This window comes from Salvelinus sp. IW2-2015, linkage group LG26 (genome assembly GCF_002910315.2).
Source record: "Salvelinus sp. IW2-2015 linkage group LG26, ASM291031v2, whole genome shotgun sequence".
NCBI classification, from domain to species: domain Eukaryota; kingdom Metazoa; phylum Chordata; class Actinopteri; order Salmoniformes; family Salmonidae; genus Salvelinus; species Salvelinus sp. IW2-2015.
In genome coordinates this window covers 4,863,392-4,885,687 of record NC_036866.1, presented here as the reverse complement: position 1 = coordinate 4,885,687, position 22,296 = coordinate 4,863,392, and the positions used below count along the sequence as shown (strand labels likewise).

The following is a 22,296-nucleotide window of genomic DNA, read 5'->3' as shown; positions in this document are numbered from 1 at the left end:
CTCCTCCAAATGGCCACCCTCCACATTAACCCCACGGATTAAGGGCAGCACCGGACTAAGGGCAGCACCAGGATAGGGAGCACCAGGATAAGGGGCGACCAGGATAAGGGGCAGCACCAGGATAAGGGCAGCACCAGGATAAGGGGCAGCACCAGGATAAGGGAGCCATAGGGGCACACCAGGATAAGGGGCAGCACCAGGATAAGGGGCAGCACCAGGATAAGGGCAGCACCAGGATAAGGGGGCAGCACCAGGATAAGGGGCACTCCGACTGAGGACGGCAGCTCCGGACTGAGGGACGGCAGCTCCGGACTGAGGGACGGATCCTGGCTGGATGCCGGCTCTGGCGGATCCTGGCTGGACGGCTCTGCGGATCCTGCTGGACGGCTCTGGCGGATCCTGGCTGGACGGCTCATGCTGGCTGCGATCTGGCCGCTATGCTGGCTGACGGATCTGGCCGCTCATGGCTGGCTGACGGATCTGGCGCTCATGGCTGGCTGACGGATCGGACGCTCATGGCTGGCTGGCGGCTCTGGACGCTCATGGCTGGCTGGCGACTCTGGACGCTCATGGCTGGCTGGCGGCTCTGGACGCTCATGGCTGGCTGGCGGCTCTGGACGCTCATGCGCTGGCTGGCGGCTCTGGCGATCCTGTCTGGTGGCGGCTCTGGCAGATCCTGTCTGGTTGGCGGCTCTGGCAGATCCTGTCTGGTTGGCGGCTCTGGCTGGTCATGGCTCGCTGACGGCTGCTGGCTGGTCATGGCGCGCTGACGGCTCTGGCTGGTCATGGCTCGCTGACGGCTCTGGCTGGTCATGGCTCGCTGACGGCTTCTGGCTGGTCACTGGCTAGCGGAAGGCTCTGGCTGATCCGTTCTGGCGGAAGGCTCTGGCTGGATCCGTTCTGGCGGAAGGCTCTGCTGATCCGTTCTGGCGGAAGGCTCTGGCTGATCCGTTTCGGCGGAAGCTCTGGCTGATCCGTTCTGGCGGAGGTCTGGCTGATCCGTCTGGCGGAAGGTCTGGCTGATCCGGTCTGGCGGAAGGCTCTGGCTGATCCGGTCTGGCGGAAGGCTCTGGCTGATCGTCTGGCGGAAGGCTCTGGCTGATCGGTCTGGCGGAGGCTCTGGCTGATCCGGTCTGGCGGAAGGCTCTGGCTGATCCGGTCTGGCGGAAGGCTCTGGCTGCTCCTGTCTGGCGGAAGGCTCAGCGGCTCCTGTCTGGCGGAAGGCTCTAGCGGGCTCCTGTCTGGCGGACGGCTCTGTAGGCTCATGGCAGACGGGCGGCTTTGCAGGCTCATGGCAGACGGGCGGCTTTGAAGGCTCAATACAAACGGGCAGTTCATTGCGGCGCTTGGCAGACGGACAGTTCAGACGGCGTTGGGCAGACGGGCAGTTCAGGCGCCGCTTGGCAGACGGGCAGTTCAGGCGCCGCTTGGCAGACGGCAGTTCAGGCGCCGCTTGGCAGACGGGCAGTTCAGGCGCCGCTTGGCAGACGGGCAGTTCAGGCGCCGCTGGGCAGACGGGCAGTTCAGGCGCCGCTGGGCAGACGGGCAGTTCAGGCGCCGCTGGGCAGACGGGCAGTTCAGGCGCCGTTGGCAGACGGCAGACTCTGGCCGCTGAGACGCACTGTAGGCCTGGTGCGTGTGCCGGAACTGGAGTACCGGGCTAAGGACACGCACCTTCAGGCTAGGTGCGGGGAACAACAACAGGCACACTGGACTCTCAAGGCGTACTATAGGCCTGATGTGTGGTACCGGCACTGGTGGTACCGGGCTGAGGGCACGCACAACAGGGCAGTACGGGGAGAAGGAACAGTGCGTACAGGGCTCTGGAGACGACATGAGGCTTGGTGCGTGGTACCGGAACTGGTGGTACCGGACTGGAGACACGCACCTCAGGACGAGTGGCGGGGAGAAGGATCAGTGCGTACAGGGCTCTGGAGACGCACAGGAGGCTTGGTGCGTGGTGCCGGGACTGGAGGCACTGGGCTGGAGACACGCACCACAGGGAGAGTGCGTGGAGGAGGAACAGGGCTCTGGAGACGCACTGGAAGCCTGGTGCGTGGTGTCAGCACTGGTGATACTGGGCTGGAATACACACCACAGGGCTAGTGCGAGGAGCAGTAACAGGACGCACAGGACTCTGAGACGCACAGGAGGCTTTGTGCGTGCTGTAGGCACTGTCTTAACCAGACGGCTAGCACGCTCCTCAGGACGAGTATGGAGAGCTGTTCCCGGTGACATAACTCACCAACACGTTCATTCGGACGAATGCCGTGCCTCATGCACCAAACCAGTACATCCCTCATAACTCTCTCTCCAATTTCTCCATTAACTCCTTTACTGTCTCTGCGTCACTCACCTCCAAATCCGCCCTCACCGGTCCTTACGGTAAGCAGGAGGAGTTGGCTCACGTCTCCCGACTGACCCAACTAAACTACCCGAGAGCCCCCCCCCCCAAGAAATGTTTGGGTTTGACTTACGGGCTTCCAGCCTTGTTTCCTTGCTGCCTCCTCATATCTCCGCCTCTCTGCTTTAGCTGCCTCCAGCTCAGCTTTGGGCGGTTATATTCTCCTGGTACTCGCGGTCCAGAATTTCCTTCCAATTCCAATAGTCCTGTGTAGGTGGGTCCTGTTGTTGTTGCACACGCTGCTTGATCCGATGAGTGGTGGGAATTCTGTCACGATCGTGTGGAGCAGAGACGGACCAAAACGCAGCATGTGGAAAATAAGCCATCTCTTTTATTTACTACGAAGATGAACATGAAACGAAACACTATTACAAACTATACAAAAACAACAAACGACGTGAAGCTATAAACGTAGTACACACAGGCTACAAACGTTCAACATAGACAATTCCCCACAACCAGCTAAAGCCTATGGTTGCCTTAAATATGGCTCCCAATCAGAGACAACAATAACCAGCTGTCTCTAATTGAGACCCAATTCAGGCAACCATAGACTTTCCTAGATACCTACACTCAACCATAGACACAGCTAGACTACTATACTAACATAAACCCAACTACTCTAATAAACCCCCTAAACCTTACAACCACCCTAGACACTACAAAAAACCACATACATTCCCCATGTCACACCCTGACCTAACCAAAATAATTAAGAAAACAAGAATACTAAGGCCAGGGTGTGACAAAGGCGTAACAACAATTGGACAGATACCTACACTCAACCATAGACACAGCTAGACTACTATACTAAACATAAACCCAACTACTCTAATAAACCCCCTAAACCTTACAACCACCCTAGACACTACAAAAAACCACATACATTCCCCATGTCACACCCTGACCTAACCAAAATAATTAAGAAAACAAAGAATACTAAGGCCAGGGYGTGACAAAGGCGGTAACAACAATGACATAACATTGAAGGAGACACATTCTGCTAGAAAAAAAAGGTGTTTTAATAGCCTTCTTTGTTTTTATTGATCTGTACAATATCTTGAATACTTTTTCCCCCACTGTCTAGCATTCAAAATAATATCTCTAAATCCCCAAAGCATTTCACAACACTTTTACATATCACCAGTGGGACAAGCCAATTAGCTAGCCCCCAGTATTTTCTACAATACATACAAATATATGCTTTTCAGTATAAAGGACTTACATTGGTTTTCGCATTAAATAACAGTTAAATAAAACTGCAGTAGATGTATTATTTGTCACGTTTTTGGCATTTTTGTGTTTTTACAAAATGGTGCCAAAGTTAACGGAAAGCATTTACCACCACAATTCAAGAATGACCCATCAGGCAGAACCACACAGTCATATTGGGTCTTATTTAGTCATATTTAATCTTAGTAATTCTGTCATTGTCTCTATGTCTTGACCGGATGATGGTTATCTAGGCCTGATCTCCTCTAACGGTCACATGTGGCGGCAGCAGAGGCGCTTTGCCGTGTCCACGCTCAAATACTTTGGAGTGGGGAAGAAGACCCTGGAGACCTCCATCCTCCAGGAGAGCCACTTCCTGTGTGATGTCTACTTGGCAGAGAGAGGTGAAGTCAGCGTTTATGTTACACTTTTATGGTGCCCAAACCAGGGAATGAACCACAGTCTCAGTTGTTTAACTGGCACTCTTATCCAGAATGGCTAGTTGTTGTATGGTTAATTGCTATCTGGCGTTCAAACCCAAAACGTTGCTATTGTGAAGTCCAGATGTTTCTTAGCTTTAATGTCCAACCGTTTCTGATCAAGGTATCCTCTCTCTACTTGTAAATGAATGCTATGAACAAGCATCTTATTTGCATATTTCCATTAGGGAACGCCTACTCTGTGAAGTGCGCGTGTGCAATAACTCAATTCGCCCTTGCACTAGTTCTAAACAATGCTTTATTTTTTTGGCTTTGGCAAAGGGTAAAATCTACAAAACTGAGTCCAATCTGTTCATAACAGATTTTAGTTTTTGGAACAGAAAACTGTATTGAGATCAAATGTTTCATAATGTTGGCCAAAATCCATCTCGGTCCATGATCTCCCAATGCTGGCCACTGGGCTTATCACCGTATTTGTTATTGATTGTAAACGTCAACCAGATTCTTCACACTTATACATCCGGTGAAATATCTGGCTCATTGTTGAATCTGTGTCTAAACTGTCTGAGTAAGACATCTTCATTTATCCACCATCTTTGACCCAACCTCTGAACTGTTTCAGGCCTGCCCTTTAACCCTGAAGACGTCACCAACAATGCAGTGGCCAACATCGTTTGCACCCTGGTGTTTGGTTGTAGGTTTGAATACAACGACCACCACTTCCACCACATGCTGAAATGCTCCGAGGACGTTTTACAGCTGCCTGCTACCTTCTGTGGACGGGTATGGTTACAACGACACAGACGTGTCTGCTATTCTCTGTTGGGTGATCAGTGTATTTMTTTGGCAAAGTGAATTATAGTGCACAGCATCTGCAAGGACACACATTCTCCTCAGGAAATCTACCTTCTCAGGCTAATTTCCTGTTCTTTCGACAGATGTATAATCAGTTTCCCACACTGATGCACTATTTGCCTGGGAGGCACCAATCAGCCTTCATCAACCTTGGTACCATAAAGCAGTTTATCAGAGAGGAAGTAGAGAAACACAAAGAGGACAGAAACCCGTCCAACCCCAGAGACTACATAGACTGTTACCTGGAAGAGATAGAGAAGGTAATACCACAGCCGGACCTTTTCAGCTCTTTTCCATCTTTAACAGTTACTCCCTGTGATCTACTCTCATCTCTTTAGAATTACGATAGCCGTGTTAATATAGTTTGTCATATTTTGGGCTAATTTCGTCAAGAAAATTGTACATTTGTGGTTTAATATGACTTTGTCAGCAAACTCCCCACAGCCTGACAATGCATGATGATTTGCCCTCAACTTGACATCACCTGATGACCATTCCCCCTGCAGAATCAGGATGGGGCGGCTGGCTTCACTGAGGAGAACCTGCTGCACTGCGTGGTGGATCTGTTTGGGGCCGGGACAGAAACAACGTCCAACACCCTTCTCTGGGCAATGCTGTACATGGCCAAGTACCCTGACATTCAAAGTGTGACACTGGCAGGAACACATCTATTAGTATTAAAAAATGTTGGTGTCAAATGGCTGGTTTAACAGGCACAATAGAACATTTTCATTGAGCATGTTTTTAAGTCCAGAACTAGGCTTCATCTGTGTTCAGGAAATAGGCGCTAAGCGTAAACAGGCCCTAACAGTACTCTGTTATATTAGCCTAGTGCTTACCAGGAAAATTACTTGTTTTATGGCATGTTAATCCATTATACTGTATGCGCTATGCAGCCATCTGCTCTAGCCAATCATTAACTTCCTCATTCTCCCTCCGTAGAGAAGGTGCAAGCGGAGATCGATGAGGTCATAGGTTCGGCACGCCAGCCCTCAATGGACGACCGAGCCAACATGCCGTATACCTATGCTGTGATCCATGAGATCCAGAGGTCTGGGAACATTGTCCCCTTCACGCCTCCCAGAGTGGCCAATAAGGACACCACCGTGGCGGGGTATCTAGTGCCCAAGGTGGGTGTAGGGTCGATGGATATGTTGTGATTCTACTGCTGGAGTACATGATCAACTGAATGTTTGAGTTGATGCGTGCTGGTTCAATAGTGCATGTTGACACTGAAGGTTTTACTGGCAATGACGTTTGACAAATTGACTCTTCTGTTTTGCACAGGGAATGATGGTGCTTCCAATGTTAAAACCAATCCTACAGGACAGAAATGAGTATGCAACCCCTAATCAGTTCAATCCTGGACATTTCCTGGATACAAATGGAAAATTTGTCAAAAAAGACAATTTTATCCCATTTTCTATAGGTAATGTATTATTAACACGCATTTGAAGGGGAATAGAAACACTAGGATTTAGAATGGCAGTTAACTGTAACTGTAAATCGCCATATTAGCATTGTTGCGTCACTGGCAGGAGAGAATTTTGGAACTCCCAAAAATGGCTGAATTTACAGAGTAGCTCCGAGTCTGAGAATGAGTTTATTACAGAGAATGAAATAATGTAGATACAGCACAAAATCCCAGTGGATGGTGATGTATTACATCCAGTCAGAGGTTCCTGTCAGTCTGTCTGGATGGTGATGTATTACATCCAGTCAGAGGTTCCTGTCAGTCAGCGTGATAGGTGATGTATTACATCCAGTCAGAGGTTCCTGTCAGTCTGTCTGGATGGTGATGTATTACATCCAGTCAGAGGTTCCTGTCAGTCTGTCTGGCGATGTATTTCTTGGACGTGTCACTAATCCTTATGAAGTTACTCGACCAGTCAGCAGCCGATATGCCAGTTAAATAATTGGTGAAATGTTGCTTTATTATAAATTGTTTAAGGTTAATATCAGTAGTGGGTAGGTGCTCAATATATATAATCAGTTTCTTATAACGATGTGCATGACCAGTGCCTTTAGACGACCGGAGTTGGAATCGCAGACAGCGTCATGATTGATGAAATCTCATTCTAACCAATAATGGGGCGTGCTCATAAATACATTGTGATTTAGTTTCGGTATCAGACTAACTTCAATGATTTTGTTTGCTTACCATACAGGCTGGCAGTTTATCGGCAGTTCACCCTATGGGCACAAGGGAGAATTAGACGAGGTGTACGGCATGTGTCGTTTCTTCCTTAAAACTTCTCTGAGATATGTGGGACGCTAACGTCCCACTTGGCCAAAGCCAGTAAAAATGCAGAGCGCCAAATTCAAATAAATTACTATAAAAATCAAACTCTCATGAAATCACACATGAAAGACACCAAATTAAAGCTACACTTGTTGTGAATCCAGCCAACATATCTGATTTCAAAAACTATTTACGGCGAAAGCACACCAAACGATTATGTTAGGTCAGTACATAGCCACAGAAAAACACAGCCATTTTTCCAGCCAAAGAGAGGAGTAACATAAAGCAGAAATAGAGATAAAATTAATCACTAACCTTTGATGATACTCATCAGATGACACTCATAGGACTTCATGTTACACAATACATGTATGTTTTGTTSGGTAAAGTTMATATTTATATCMAAAAATCTGAGTTTAGGCGGGACGCTACTGTCTCACTTGGCCAAAAGCCAGAGAAAATGCAGAGCGCCATATTCAAATAAATTACTATAAAAATCTAACTTTCATTAAATCACACATGTAAGATACCAAATTAAAGCTACACTGGTTGTGAATCCAGCCAACATGTCAGAATTCAAATAGGCTTTTCGGCGAAAGCAAACAATGCTATTATCTGAGTTAGCACCATTGTAAACAAAGAGAGATAAGCATATTTCAACCCTGCAGGCGCGACACAAAACGCAGAAATAAAAATATAATTCATGCCTTACCTTTGACGAGCTTCTGTTGTTGGCACTCCAATGTGTCCCATAAACATCACACATGGTCCTTTGTTTGATTAATTCCGTCGATAAATATCCAAAATGTCCATTTATTTAGCGCGTTTGATCCAGAAAAACACCGGTTCCAACTCGTGAAACATGACTACAAAATATCTCAAAAGTTACCTGTAAACTTTGCCAAAACATTTCAAACTTCTTTTGTAATACAACTTTAGGTATTTCGTAACGTAAATAATCGATAAAATTGAAGACGGGATGATCTGTGTTCAATACAGGATTAAAACAATCTGTTGCATGCTTTCTGGTCACGCGCCTCTATCTAACAGTACACAACAAGTGACCCTGATTCAAAATGGCCGTACTTCTTCATTACACAAAGGAAAAACCCTCAACCAATTTCTAAAGACTGTTGACATCCAGTGGAAGCGGTAGGAACTGCAAGAAGGTCAATTAGAMATCTGTATTCCCAATGAAAATCCATTGAAAAGAGAGTGACCTCAAAAAAAAAGAAAACTGAATGGTTTGTCCTCGGGGTTTTGCCTGCTAAATAAGTTCTGTTATACTCACAGACATGATTCAAACAGTTTTAGAAACTTCAGAGTGTTTCCTATCCAAATCTACTAACAATATGCATATCTTATCTTCTGGGGATGAGTAGCTGGCAGTTGAATTTGGGTATGCTTTTCATCCAAACGTGAAAATGCTGCCACCTATCCTAGAGAAGTTTTAAGGCGCGCATACCCAGAAGCAAAGGCATTTACATAGGGTTTGAGTTTGAATAAAACCAGTTCATTTAGTAAATCTAGCCTTTTCTTTCAAGACATAGTGCCTGCGCCTTTTGTAAAAAATAGTATTAGTTAGCTTGTCCACTATAACAACAGGTTCAAGCGTAACCAGAAACTTGCTTTTAAAATAAAATTACTTTCAACACGCACTAATCCCGTGTCCCGGTCGCTAGAGCAGTGACTTCAACTAGCTGTGGCTGCCATCTATTTGAATAGAATAGTAACTACACTGGGCAGCTAGTTGGCATATGTAACAGTATAGCTTCCGTCCCTCTCCTCGCCCCTACCTGGGCTCGAACCAGGGACCATCTGCACACATCAACAACTGCCTCCCACGAAGCATCGTTACACATCGCTCCACAAAAGCCGTGGCCCTTGCAGAACAAGGGGAACAACTACTTCAAGGTCTCAAAGCGAGTGACGTCACCGATTGAAACGCTATTAGCGCACCCCGCTAAATAGCTAGCCATTTCACATCGGTTACACATTGTCAAAGCAGACTTAAATAATATATGCCATTTAGCAGATGCCTTTATCTAAAACGAACTGCCTACATGGTAGTGGAAATAGATCATAGAAACAAAATTACAATGTTGATATCATGGATGGTCAGTCCTTGCATCTATATCTCTGTCTATGAATTTGAGAGTGGTTATATTTCTCCAGTCCCATCCCTCAGCTATTTACCGAAAGAGGAGCAGGGAGACACTTTATTGTTTCTACTGCTGATTGCCACWTTAAGAAGTTAAGATGCAGATTATATACACACCAAAATATGTTACAGATACTATAAAAATGTCCCATCACTCAGACAGTTAGTGAATACACAGCATCCAGCACAGCATACAAAAAAATCTATCAAATGTATTTTACAAAAGCCCTTTTTTTACAAAATAATAACCACAGTGGTTATACAGGGTGCAACAGTTCAACACCTTAGGAGCAAATGTCAGTTGGCTTTTCATAGCTGAGGATTCATAGGTTGAGAAAGAGAGTTGAAACAGCAGGACCGGGACAAGGTAGCACATTCGTTGAAACGGGTAAAACAAATCTGTGGGAAAACAATTCCACTCCGATTCCCTTTATGGATGGGTGTATCTTTGAATTTGCTGTTGAATGGCCACTCTCCCGAAGTGATCGATAGTATATTTTGGCTCRCACTGTGATGACTGTGATTCTGAGCTCTCAGGTTCATACAACGAGTTATGGTCTTTGCTGATCTCACTCTGTCAGCTCCATCTGTGGCGTATAGGGGCAGGACTCGGTTGTCTACTGATGGTCGTGAGCGCAATCTAGCTGGGCCCCGAGCTCTTTAGTGATGGTCCCGGTGGACCTCTTGTCCACCGCAGCACAGGAACACTCTGGCACCCAGGGGTCAGTTTGGCATGCTGTACTAACCATTCTTTCCTGTTGTTAGAAAACAATTAAGGCATCTATTAGACTATAGTTGTATTCAAGAATCACTGCATATACTTGAAATAAACAATAGCCTTAGAAATTGCATGTACCTCCTCTACCTCCTGCACGGTCTCCTCCAGGTTGAAAAGCTTTTCAGGGGTGGGTATAATTTGTGGAACGTTCCAACAGGAATCTATTCCAAAAACGTAGTAAATAACAAGGTTTCCAACAAACAACGCGTACAAAGTTGTATAGCGGCAGAATATGATACCGGGGAGGGAGTGGGCTATTTAAGTTTTTCACTCAACACATTTATTCCAAAAAATGTCTGTCCTCACTCTGGTAGCCTATGTACAAACATTAAGAATAACCTATGTGGTGAGTTGATGAATATTCGGCAGCATGTTAGTTAACACCACGATCACACAGACAGCGTCATTGCATTTCGGTACACCAGAATTACATTCATTTCCATTGAAACGCTGTGTTTGCCTTGCAGCATTGTGTTGCAGAGGCAGTTGCAGTGCATGCATTGGATTTATTGAACGTATGCGTCAAACTTTATGCATAGATGCCTTGACAGAAATGGTAGCAGAAGGTGAATGTTGGTGTGTTCGAAGCGCCACTCTCTGACAGCGTCGTTGCGCAAAATAGTATGCAGCATCATCTGAATATGTATGCAACAAAAGTTCAACATTCACCTTCTGCTACCATTTCTGTCAGGCCATTCAATAAATCCAAAGTTTGCACCACACAGAACGCACTGCAACTGCCTTTGCAACACAATGCTACAAGGCAAACACAGCGTTTCATTGGAAATGTATGTACTTCTGTAACGAATGCAAAAGCTGTCGGTGTGATCGAAGCCTCAACACCACAGACAACTTGATGATTCCTGCCAGTGATGCACTTGCATCAGTCGTTACTATGGCAATTTGAAATGGCGCTGATCATAGCTCAAATAAACCTTGTCGAGGATCAAAATACTAAATGTAGAGATGTGTTTATGTTAAATTCACATGTTTAGTATTAGTGGATTGAATGCATCTCTTTGCTTAGATGTACTTCCTAAAGTGTTTCCATTACCCTTTAAAATGTAAAATGTTAGTGTAATACTGTTAATTCATAACAAAACCCCTTAATTTGTCACCCAAACATGTATCACAAAGCTATCTTCCTTCAAACCTCCCTACCAGAGAAACGATTGTTCAAAATGAAATGTGCTACTGCAGGGTCTTGAGGATACAGTAAACATAATTGTTCAGGTTTTAATTTTCCATATATTCTGCCAAGACACAGAGGGTAGAAGAGTGGAGAACAAACACACACACACACACTCTATCCTCATGTTAAAAATGTGTGTGTGTGTGTGTGTGTGTGTGTGTGTGTGTGTGTGTGTGTGTGTGTGTGTGTGTGTGTGTGTGTGTGTGATGTGTGTGTGTGACGGCTGTGGTGTGGTGTGTGTGTGCGCTTCTACTCTCTCTCAGGTAAGAGGATGTGTCCAGGGGAGCAGCTGGCCAGGATGGAGCTGTTTCTGTTCTTCACCTTTCTGCTCCAGAGGTTCACCTTCACACCTCCACAGGGCTGGGAGCTGGGCCTGGAGGGCCAGGTGGGCATCACCAGTAGACCAAAGCCCTTCAAAATCTGTGCCTTGCCTCGATGAGACACCTTGGGTCAATCTCTATTGTATTTTGTTGATTCCTTGTGTTCTGTCTCCTTGCCTCCTTCTCAAGATATATTGGAGGAGAAGATCTGAGGGGAGGAACCTCATATCTTTTGCTCCAATGTGCCTTGAGAAGGAGACGAGGAGGGAGGATGTGTGGAATCAAGAAAATTTGATTGATATGAATTCCTTGTGCTTTGTGTAGGACTAGGCCCTGCATGAACTGGTTGATGAAGGTGAATAGCATTGTTTGTCAAACCTGTCTAAAATATTATGAATTTTGTATGGTAGTAGAGGTGGAGATAATTCCAGCATACAGCTGGTGCATCATGCCGTTTATATTGTAAGAGTGGTGTATTAGAATTGCATTCAAATTCTTTCTTAATTTTATTTAACTGGAAATGATATTTCTGGAAGACATTGTATACAAAATGTGTTTACTTTACTTATTTACTCCCCTGAAAAACAAAACACAGCATTATTTTTTAGCTTGAACATACTCTGCTCCTGTAAGGTGCCAGGTAAAGTCAAAATAGCACCTCAACGATATATAATCAGAGTTCAGAATATAGTTCAAAGGTCAGTCAAGGCAAGTCCTTTTTATCTATACTTATCTTAATCATACTTATTTCATATCTTCTGCAATACTGTATATCTCAAATGAACACATGAATGAAAAGCAGTCTCTCCATTTCATAAATCAACAATAACAATAAAAATAATCCCATTCATTCAGACATGGATTGTCATTATATCTGTACAGCATCAAAATCTATAACCCAAATATAGCACACAACACCTCACTGTACAAAACTATTCATTCCTTGCCTAGTTTATGTCATTTGACAATTCAAAACAAGACATGGGCTTACTGATGATGAGTGAAACCGTCGCTGTAAATATCTGTCTCATGACCATTCAAAACAGGGTGTATGATTATTATGAGCTTATTGATGATGAGTGAAACTGCTCATGTAATTATGTTAACTGTTACTGTAGGCGTGGGGAAACCATGCCACCTCAATGGATCCGTGCCCTCTCATTGGTGCGGGGTGGCACAGATGTCATGGGGAACGGGTGACAGGGTGATGCCAAAGTTGTAGTTCCATCACTGGCTTCACTCTGGGCGGCATGGAGAACAAGAACCTCTGCATGAAGGTGAAGAAGAGGAATAGCTCCATCCTGGCCAGGCTCTCTCCCAGGCGCATTAGTTTACCTGGAGGAGAGTCAGGAGGGTAGAATTAAGCAATAAGGCTCCTCTGGCATTTGTGGTATATGGCCAATATACCACTGCTAAGGCCTGTTGTTAGGCACAATGCCTCGTGGAGTGCCTGGACACAGCCCTTTGCCGTGGAATATTGGCCATATACCACAACCCCCCGAGGAGCCTTATTGCTATTATCAACTGGTTACCAACGTAATTAGAGCAGTAAAAATAAATGTTTTGTCATACCCGTGATATACGGTCTGATATACCACGGCTGTCAGCCAATCAGCATTCAGGGCTCGAACCACACAGTTTTTAATCAGTATTAGCTAATTACTGTACTTAATTGTGTGAACATAATGCTATAGACTGCAGTTTCTTATGCAGTTTGTGAACTATATCCCTTTATTCTTCATGGTATACTGACAAAATATTTTTTTTATGAATTAGCGTTACATGATTTACACTTCGAACACACCGACAGCGTCATTGTCACACCCTGATCTGTTTCCCCTGCCTTTGTGATTGTCTCCACCCACCTCCAGGTGTCACCTATTTTCCCCATTAGTCCCTGGGTATTTATTCCTGTGTTCCCTGTTTGTCTGTTGCCAGTTCGTCTTGTCAAGTCAATCAGTGTGGTTGTCCGTGCTCCTGTTTTTTTCCCCCCTTATTTCTGTTTTTGCTAGTCCTCCCAGTTTTGACCCTTGACTCTGAACCCGCCTGTCTGACCATCCTGCCTTCCCTGACCTCGAGCCTGCCTGCCACTCTGTACCTCCTGGACTCTGACCTAGTTTATGATCTTTTGCCTGTACACAACCATTCTCTTGCCTGCCCCTTGGATTATAATAAATATCAGAGACTCGAACTGTCTGCCTCCCATGTCTGCATCTGGGTCTTGCTCGGTGCCCTTATAAGTCATTGCATGTTGGTACATTACATTCATTTCCATTGAAATGCTGCGTTTGCCTTGCAGCATTGCGTTGCACAGGCAGTTGCAGTGCGTTCGGTGTGGTGCATAACGCTTTGAACACGCTGACAGCGTCGCTGCGCAAAATAGTACGCAGCATCATCTGGATATGTATGCAACAACAGTTCAACATTCACTGTATATCATTTCTGTCAAGCCGTCTACACGTACAGTTTGACACATACGTTCGATAAATCCAAGGTATGCACCACACCGAACGCATTGCAACGCAATGCCGCAACGCAATGCTGCAATGCTGTGGTCAGGGAGGGTACTTCAGGTGCACGACACATTTCCCCCCAAGAGATCTGGTGGTCCTCGGAAAGGAAAGAATTGGGATCCACTGCCATAGAGCAGGGGTCGGCAACAGGCGGTGTGCGGGCCAAAAGCATAAAAATTATGTTTCTATTGGGTGAAAAAAATGACAAATCACCAGGAATTCAGCCCAAAAAATTATCGAAAAATTCAGCTAAAAAATGTATTGTTATTTTCAAATAAAATCTGTAGTTGGGGTTAGTTCTGGTCAATTTGCAGTGTACAAATGATTATAATTATTTTTTATTCGCTCCAAAATAAATCGTCCCACAGCTGAATCTAGTCGCCTACCCCTGCCATAGAGTGTAGATTGAGGGGTGTGTGAGTGGTAGGAATCAGTGACCTGGAAGAATCCAGGGGGCATGGGTCCACCGGGCATCCCCTCTCCAGGGGGAATCCCCCCCATCACAGGACTGGGGGCTGCAGCAGCACTCTGTAAACAAAACAAACGSCAGTTAGAGGGGTTTCATCGGGGTCAATTCCATTTCAATTTAGTCAATTCAGGAAGTAAACTGCAATTCCAATTCTCCTCAATGCCTCTCTATGAGAAAACATTTGAATTGGAATTTGAATTTCCTTCTAGAACTGACTGAATTGAAATGGAATTGACCCAAACTCTGATCTATACTATATAAAACCAAGTCCAGTACTACTTTACTCCTTCATGGCCTTTTCCAATCCCACACCAGTGTTTATCTTCATGTAAGCTTGGGTTATGTTCTAGGCTTATGTTTTATAAGTCATGTTTTTCATCTAAGAGATAGATCTCAGCTTGAATTATGACTCAGAAAGGGTTGGTGACCACTGCCCTATATAGTGCACTACTATATAGAGAACAGGGTGCCATTTGGGATGTACACTCTGCTGCGGGAGAGGAGGGCCAGGACTACCAGATACTTTAGTACAGGAGGGGGCAGATGTCATACTCTGTTTCTGCTGCGGGAGAGGAGGGCCAGGACTACCAGATACTTTAGTACAGGAAGGGGCAGATGTCATACTCTGTTCTGCTGTGGGAGAGGAGGGCCAGGACTACCAGATACATTAGTACAGGAGGGGCAGATGTCATACTCTGTTCTGCTGCGGGACAGGAGGGCCAGGACTACCAGATACTTTAGTACAGGAGGGGGCAGATGTCATACTCTGTTCTGCTGCGGGACAGGAGGGCCAGGACTACCAGATACTTTAGTACAGGAGGGGGCAGATGTCATACTCTGTTCTGCTGCGGGAGAGGAGGGCCAGGACTACCAGATACTTTAGTACAGGAGGGTGCAGATGTCATACTCTGTTCTGCTGCGGGGAGAGGAGGGCCAGGACTACCAGATACATTAGTACAGGAGGGGGCAGATGTCATACTCTGTTCTGCTGCGGGAGAGGAGGGCCAGGACTACCAGATCCTTTAGTACAGGAGGGGCAGATGTCATACTCTGTTCTGCTGCGGGAAGGAGGGCCAGGACTACCAGATACTTTAGGACAGGAGGGGGCAGATGTCATACTCTGTTCTGCTGCGGGAGAGGAGGGCCAGGACTACAGATACTTTATTACAGAGGGGGCAGATGTCATACTCTGTTCTGCTGCGGGAGAGGAGGGCCAGGACTACCAGATACTTTATTACAGAAGGTGCAGATGTCATACTCTGTTCTGCTGCGGGAGAGGAGGGCCAGGACTACCAGATACTTTAGTACAGGAGGGGCAGATGTCATACTCTGTTCTGCTGCGGGGAGAGGAGGGCCAGGACTACCAGATACTTTAGTACAGGAGGGGGCAGATGTCATACTCTGTTCTGATGCGGGAGAGGAGGCCAGGACTACCAGATACTTTAGTACCGGAGGGGGCAGATGTCATACTCTGTTCTGCTGCGGAGAGGAGGGCCAGGACTACCAGATACTTTAGTACAGGGAGGGCAGATGGTCATACTCTGTTCTGCTGCGGGGAGAGGAGGGCCAGGACTACCAGATACTTTAGTACAGGAGGGGGCAGATGTCATACTCTGTTCTGCTGCGGGGAGAGGAGGGCCAGGACTACCAGATACTTTAGTACAGGAGGGGGGCAGATGTCATACTCTGTTCTGCTGCAGGGAGAGGAGGGCCAGGACTACCAGATACTTTAGTACCGGAGAGGCAGATGTCATACTCTGTTCTGCTGCGGGAGAGGAGGGCCAGGACTACAGATACTTTAGTACAGGAGGGGCAGATGTCATACTCTGTTCTGCTGCGGGAGAGGAAGGCCAGGACTACCAGATACTTTAGTACAGGAGGGGCAGATGTCATACTCTGTTCTGCTGCGGGGAGAGGAGGGCCAGAGACTACCAGATACTTTAGTACAGGAGGGGCAGATGTCATACTCTGTTCTGCTGCGGGAGAGGAGGGCCAGGACTACCAGATACTTTAGTACAGGAGGTGCAGATGTCATACTCTGTTTCTGCTGCGGAGAGGAGGGCCAGGACTACCAGATACTTTATTACAGGAGGGGGCAGATGTCATACTCTGTTCTGCTGCGGGAGAGAGGGCCAGGACTACCAGATACTTTAGTACAGGAGGGGGGCAGATGTCATACTCTGTTCTGCTGCGGAGAGGAGGGCCAGGACTACCAGATACTTTAGTACAGGAGGGGCAGATGTATACTCTGTTCTGCTGCGGGAGAGGAGGGCCAGGACTACCAGATACTTTAGTACAGGAGGGGGCAGATGTCATACTCTGTTCTGCTGCGGGGAGAGAGGGCCAGGACTACCAGATACTTTAGTACAGGAGGGGGCAGATGTCAGTTACGGTTCATACGGTGGGTCATTTTTGCCGCTGACGTACTTTCAGACGGAGGTTGTCTAGGCTTGGCCGGGGGAGAGATACAGCGATGGGGACGTCATTAGTACAGTCTGTAGGAGAGGACAAATGATAGTACATACTCTCTCTGTTCTCTCTGCGGGAGCAAGCGAGAGGAGGCGAGGGGATACGATAGCTTTTGTCGGGGGGGGCAGTACGATACTCTTGTGCGGGGGGCGTGATCTGTTAGGCGGAGTAGGAGGGACCCGGAGACAATACTTAAAAAACCAAGGGGGAGATGTCAGCTAGCATGTTTGGGGTAAAACACCAGGGAAGGGCGAGCCAGACACCGTACTCTACGGGCTGGTGGAGTTGTTAACTTTTGACATGCTTAGACAGCTTACATCGTGTCGGTCAGTTGCTGTCCTAGGGGGGGTGTCGTTTTGAAGTAGAAGCCGCACAGACGGTGTGGATCCTTTTTCAACACGATCATGTAAAGACGGTGGTTAGGAAAAGGGTAGGCTCCAGCCACTGTTGTTGTGCTCTCTGTACAATAAACAGACAAACCCCTCCAGTCCACATCGACAGGCTGTAGTGGAACGGTGTGAGGAAGTCCTCTGTGTCCAATCACTATAGTACTTTAAATGGTCACACACACATGCACACAGTAGTGAAGAAGGCACAACAGTGTCTCTTCCCCTCAGGAGGTTGAAAGATTGGCCATTTTTATTTTTATTTAACCTTTATTTTAACTAAGCAAGTCAGTAAGAACAAATTTTATTTACAATGACGGCCAAACCCGGACGAAGTGGGCCAATTGTGCGCCGCCTATGGGACTCGCAATCACGGCCAGTTTGTAGCCTGGAACCGACATCAGAGGTCTGTAGTGACGCTTCTACCACTGAGATGCAGTGCCTAGACCGCTGCGCCACTCGGAAAGCCATGGGCCACAAATCCTCAAAAAGCACCGATGAGAGCATCTTGACTGGCTGCATCACTGCTTGGTATGACAACTGCACCCCCCTGGATTGCATGGCGCTACAGAGGGTGGTCTGGACAGCCCAGTACATCACTGGGCTGAGCTCCCTGCCATCCAGGACCTCTATATCAGGCGGTGTGTAAGGAAGGCCCAGAAAATTGGTTAAAGACTCCAGCCACCCAAGCCATAGACTGTTCTCTCGGCTTCCGCACAGCAAGCTGTAACAGAAACAAGTCTGACACCAACAGGCTCCTGAACAGCTTCTATCCCCAAGCCATAAGACTGCTAAACAGCTAACAAAATGGCTACACAGACTATCTTCATTCACCCTTTCATTTTTGCACTGACTCTAGGTACACTCACACTACACACACTGAGTCTACACACACATATACAATCATCATATACGCTGCTGCCTACTCCGTTATCATACAGTTATCCTGATGCCTAGTCACTAGTGATGGGGGGGGGGGGGGGGATTGATAGTTACATATCGGGTAATTATTTTTGACAATATAGATACAATATCGCAATATAATTTTTGCGCTACTTGGCTGTACCTGCACCAAAACTCCAGTATTTTTCCTTCATAGTTTGTTCTCCATCTTTTTAATTAGAGAGCCAATTTGTTTTCAGCACTTTTATTTACATGACTGATAAATTAATTATCATGGCTATCTCGTCTCTCTGCAGCAGACGCATATGGTGAGCAATATGTTAGGAACATCGAATCACAATAAATTCACAATACATATAGAATCGTGAAATTCGTATCAGCCTTTAAGTATTGTGATAACAATGTATCGTGAGGTCCCTGGCAATCCCCAGCCCTACTAGTCACCTTACCCCTATACACATCTACCACTCCAGTATCCCTGCACATTGCAAATATGATTGGAACTGACCCTGTACATAGCTTACTTAATCGTGCTCTTCTATTTTCTATTTCTTGTGCATTTTGTTTACTTTATAGTACTACATTTGTACTGCTGATATTGATTACTGATTTGTTGCCAGAAATGAATTTCCCTTTACCTGACAATACAACTTGAAACTGAAAGGCGTTGCAGTAGGACCCAGAGAAGAGAACTCTCAGGCTCTCTTCTACTATTCAACCATCCTCCCCTCCCCTTGCCTTCTCCTTCCTCCCCCTGCCCTCTCAATTCAATTCAATTCAATGAGCTTTATTGGCATGGGAAACATATGTTAACATTGCCAAAGCAAGTGAAGTAGATAATATACAAAAGTGAAATAAACAATAAAAATGAACAGTAAACATTACACTCACAGAAGTTCCAAAAGAATAAAGACATTACAAATGTCATATTATGTATATATACAGTGTTGTATCGATGTGCAATTGGTTAATGTACAAAAGGGAAAATAAATAAACATAAATATGGGTTGTATTTACAATGGTATTTGTTCTTCACTGGTTGCCCTTTTCTTGTGGCTGTGATGGCACACTGTGGTATTTCACCCAGTAGATATGGGAGTTTATCAAAATCAGGTTCGTTTTCGAATTCTTTGTGGATCTGTGTAATCTGAGGGAAATATGTGTCTCTAATATGGTCATACATTGGCAGGAGGCTAGGAAGTGCAGCTCAGTTTCCACCTCCTTTTGTGGGCAGTGTCTTCTCTTGAGAGCCAGGTCTGCCTACGGCGGCCTTTCTCAATAGCAAAGCTATGCTCACTGAGTCTGTACATAGTCAAAGCTTTCCTTAAGTTTGGGTCAGTCACAGTGGTCAGGTGTTCTCTGTTTAGGGCCAAATAGCATTCTAGTTTGCTCTATTTTTTTGTTAATTCTTTCCTATGTGTCAAGTAATAATTTTTTGGTTTTGTCATGATTTGGTTGGGTCTAATTGTGTTGCTGTCCTGGGGCTCTGTGGGGTCTGTTTGTGTTTGTGAACAGAGCCCCAAGACCAGCTTGCTTAAGGGACTCTTCTCCAGGTTCATCTCTCTTTAGGTGATGGCGTTGGTATGGAAGGTTTGGGAATCGCTTCCTTGTAGAATTGAACAGCTTTTTTCTGGATTTTGATCATTAGCGGGTATCGGCCAAATGCTGCTCTGCATGCATTATTTTGGTGTTTTACGCTGTACACAGTGGATATTTTTGCAGAATTCTGCATGCGGAGTCTCAATTTAGTGTTTGTCACATTATGTGAATTCCTGGTTGGTGAGTGGACCCCAGACCTCACAACCATAAAAGGCAATGTGTTCTATAACTGATTCAAGTATTTTTAGCCAGATCCTAATTGGTATGTCGAATTTAAGATGACGCCAGAGAAGAAGGCAGACGTTTGACGTGCCCCCAACCGATTGTGTTTTTGTTCATTTATTTGCGTTGTTTGTAACTTTTTTTAAACGTATTTTGTACATAATGTTGCCGCTCCCGTCTCTTATGACCGAAAATAACTTCTGGACATCAGGACTGCGATTACTCACCATGGACTGGCAGAATACTTTGTTTCCTTTAACGAGTCTGACGAGGACGACGCAAATGATATACTGCTTTCTCGGGAACAGGCCAAGACACCTGTGATTTGCGTTAAGAGGAGGCGGAGAAAAAGGGGCATGAGGGCGGCCTGCCTTCTGAGAATYCGTAGGCGATCGAATAAACCCCCACTTCCTTCCAATCTGCTAGCAAACGTGCAATCTTTGGACAATAAAATAGATGACCTATGCGGAAGATTAAACTACCAACGGGACATAAAAAAAGTAATATCTTATGATTCACGGAGACATGGCTGAATGACGACACTATCAACATACAGCAGGCTGGTTATACGCTGCACCGGCAGCATAGAACAGTGGCATCTGGTAAGACAAGGGGCGGCGGACTATGTATTTTTGTAAATAACAGCTGGTGCACGATATCTAAGGAAGTCTCGAGCTATTGCTCGCCTGAGGTTGAGTATCTCATGATAAACTGTAGACCACACTACCTACCTCCATCTGTATTTTTCGTAGCTGTTTACATACCACCACAGTCAGAGGCTGGCACTAAGACAGCATTAATGAGCTGTATTCAGTCATAAGCAAACAAGAAAACGCTCACCCAGAGGCGGCGCTCCTAGCATCCAGGGACTTTAATGCAGTGAAACTTAAATCCGTTTTACCAAATTTCTATAAGGGTGTTAAATGTGTAACCAGAGGAAAAAAACTCGGGACCACCCTTACTCCACACACAGAGACACATACAAAGCTCTCCCTCGCCCTCCATTTGGCAAATCTGACCATAATTCTATTCTCCGGGCTCCTGCTTACAAGCAAAAATTAAAGCAGGAAGCACCAGTGACTAGATCAATAAAAAAGTAGTCAAATGAAGCAGATGCTAAGCTACAGGACTGTTTTGCTAGCACAGACTGGAATATGTTCCGGGATTCCTCCGATGGCATTGAGGAGTACACCACATCAGTCATTGGCTTCATCAATAAGTGCATTAATGACGTCATCCCCACAGTGACCGTATGTACATACCCCAACCAGAAGCCATGGATTACAGGCAACATCCGCACTGAGCTAAAGGGTAGAGCTGCCGTTTTCAAGGAGCGGGACTCTAACCCGGAAGCTTATAAGAAATCCAGCTATGCCCTCCGACGAACTATCAAACAGGCAACGCATCAATACAGGACTAAGATCGAATCATACTACACCGGCTCTGACGCTCATCGGAGGTGGCAGGGCTTGCAAACCATTATAGACTACAAAGGGAAGCACAGCTGCGAGAGCTGCCCAGTGACACAAGCCAACCAGACGAGCTAAACTTCTTCTATGCTCGCTTCGAGGAAAATAACACTGAAACATGCATGAGAGCACCAGCTGTTCTGGAAGACTGTGTGATAATGCTCTCCGCAGCCGATGTGAGTAAGACCTTTAAACAGGTCAACATTCACAAGGCCACAGGGCCAGACGGATTACCAGGACGTGTACTGCGAGCATGCGCTGACCAACTGGCAAGTGTCTTCACTGACATTTTCAACCTCTCTCTGTCCGAGTCTGTAATACCAACATGTTTCAAGCAGACCACCATAGTGCCTGTTCCCAAGAACACGAAGGTAACCTACCTTAACAACTACTGACCCGATCTGTAGCCATGAAGTGCTCCGAAAGGCTGGTCATGGCTCACATAAACACAATTTTCCCAGAAACCCAAGACCCATTCCATTTTGCATACCACCCCAACAGATCCACAGATGATGTAATCTATATTGCACTCCACACTGCCCTTTCCCACCTGGACAAAAGGAACACCTATATGAGAATGCTATTCTTGAGTACAGCTCAGCGTTCAACACCATAGTGCCCTCAAAGCTCATCAATAGGCTAAGGACCCTGGGACTAAACAC

At 46.0% G+C, this 22,296-nt stretch overlaps 1 protein-coding gene across 2 annotated transcripts in view; it reads left to right on the top strand.

Annotated features, from left to right (window-relative positions):
- The window catches only part of cyp2ae1 (cytochrome P450, family 2, subfamily AE, polypeptide 1), a 16,883-nt gene extending 4,423 nt beyond the window's left edge, over positions 1–12,460 (top strand). For both annotated transcript variants that reach the window (XM_023971003.2, XM_023971002.2), the window contains 7 exons: positions 3,871–4,020; positions 4,679–4,839; positions 4,995–5,171; positions 5,418–5,556; positions 5,854–6,041; positions 6,199–6,340; positions 11,548–12,460. In XM_023971003.2, coding sequence (XP_023826771.1) covers positions 3,871–4,020; positions 4,679–4,839; positions 4,995–5,171; positions 5,418–5,556; positions 5,854–6,041; positions 6,199–6,340; positions 11,548–11,723 — 1,133 coding nt within the window. In that variant the 3' untranslated portion in view covers positions 11,724–12,460. The remainder of the gene's footprint in view (positions 1–3,870; positions 4,021–4,678; positions 4,840–4,994; positions 5,172–5,417; positions 5,557–5,853; positions 6,042–6,198; positions 6,341–11,547) is intronic.
- The last annotated feature ends 9,836 nt before the right edge of the window (positions 12,461–22,296 follow it).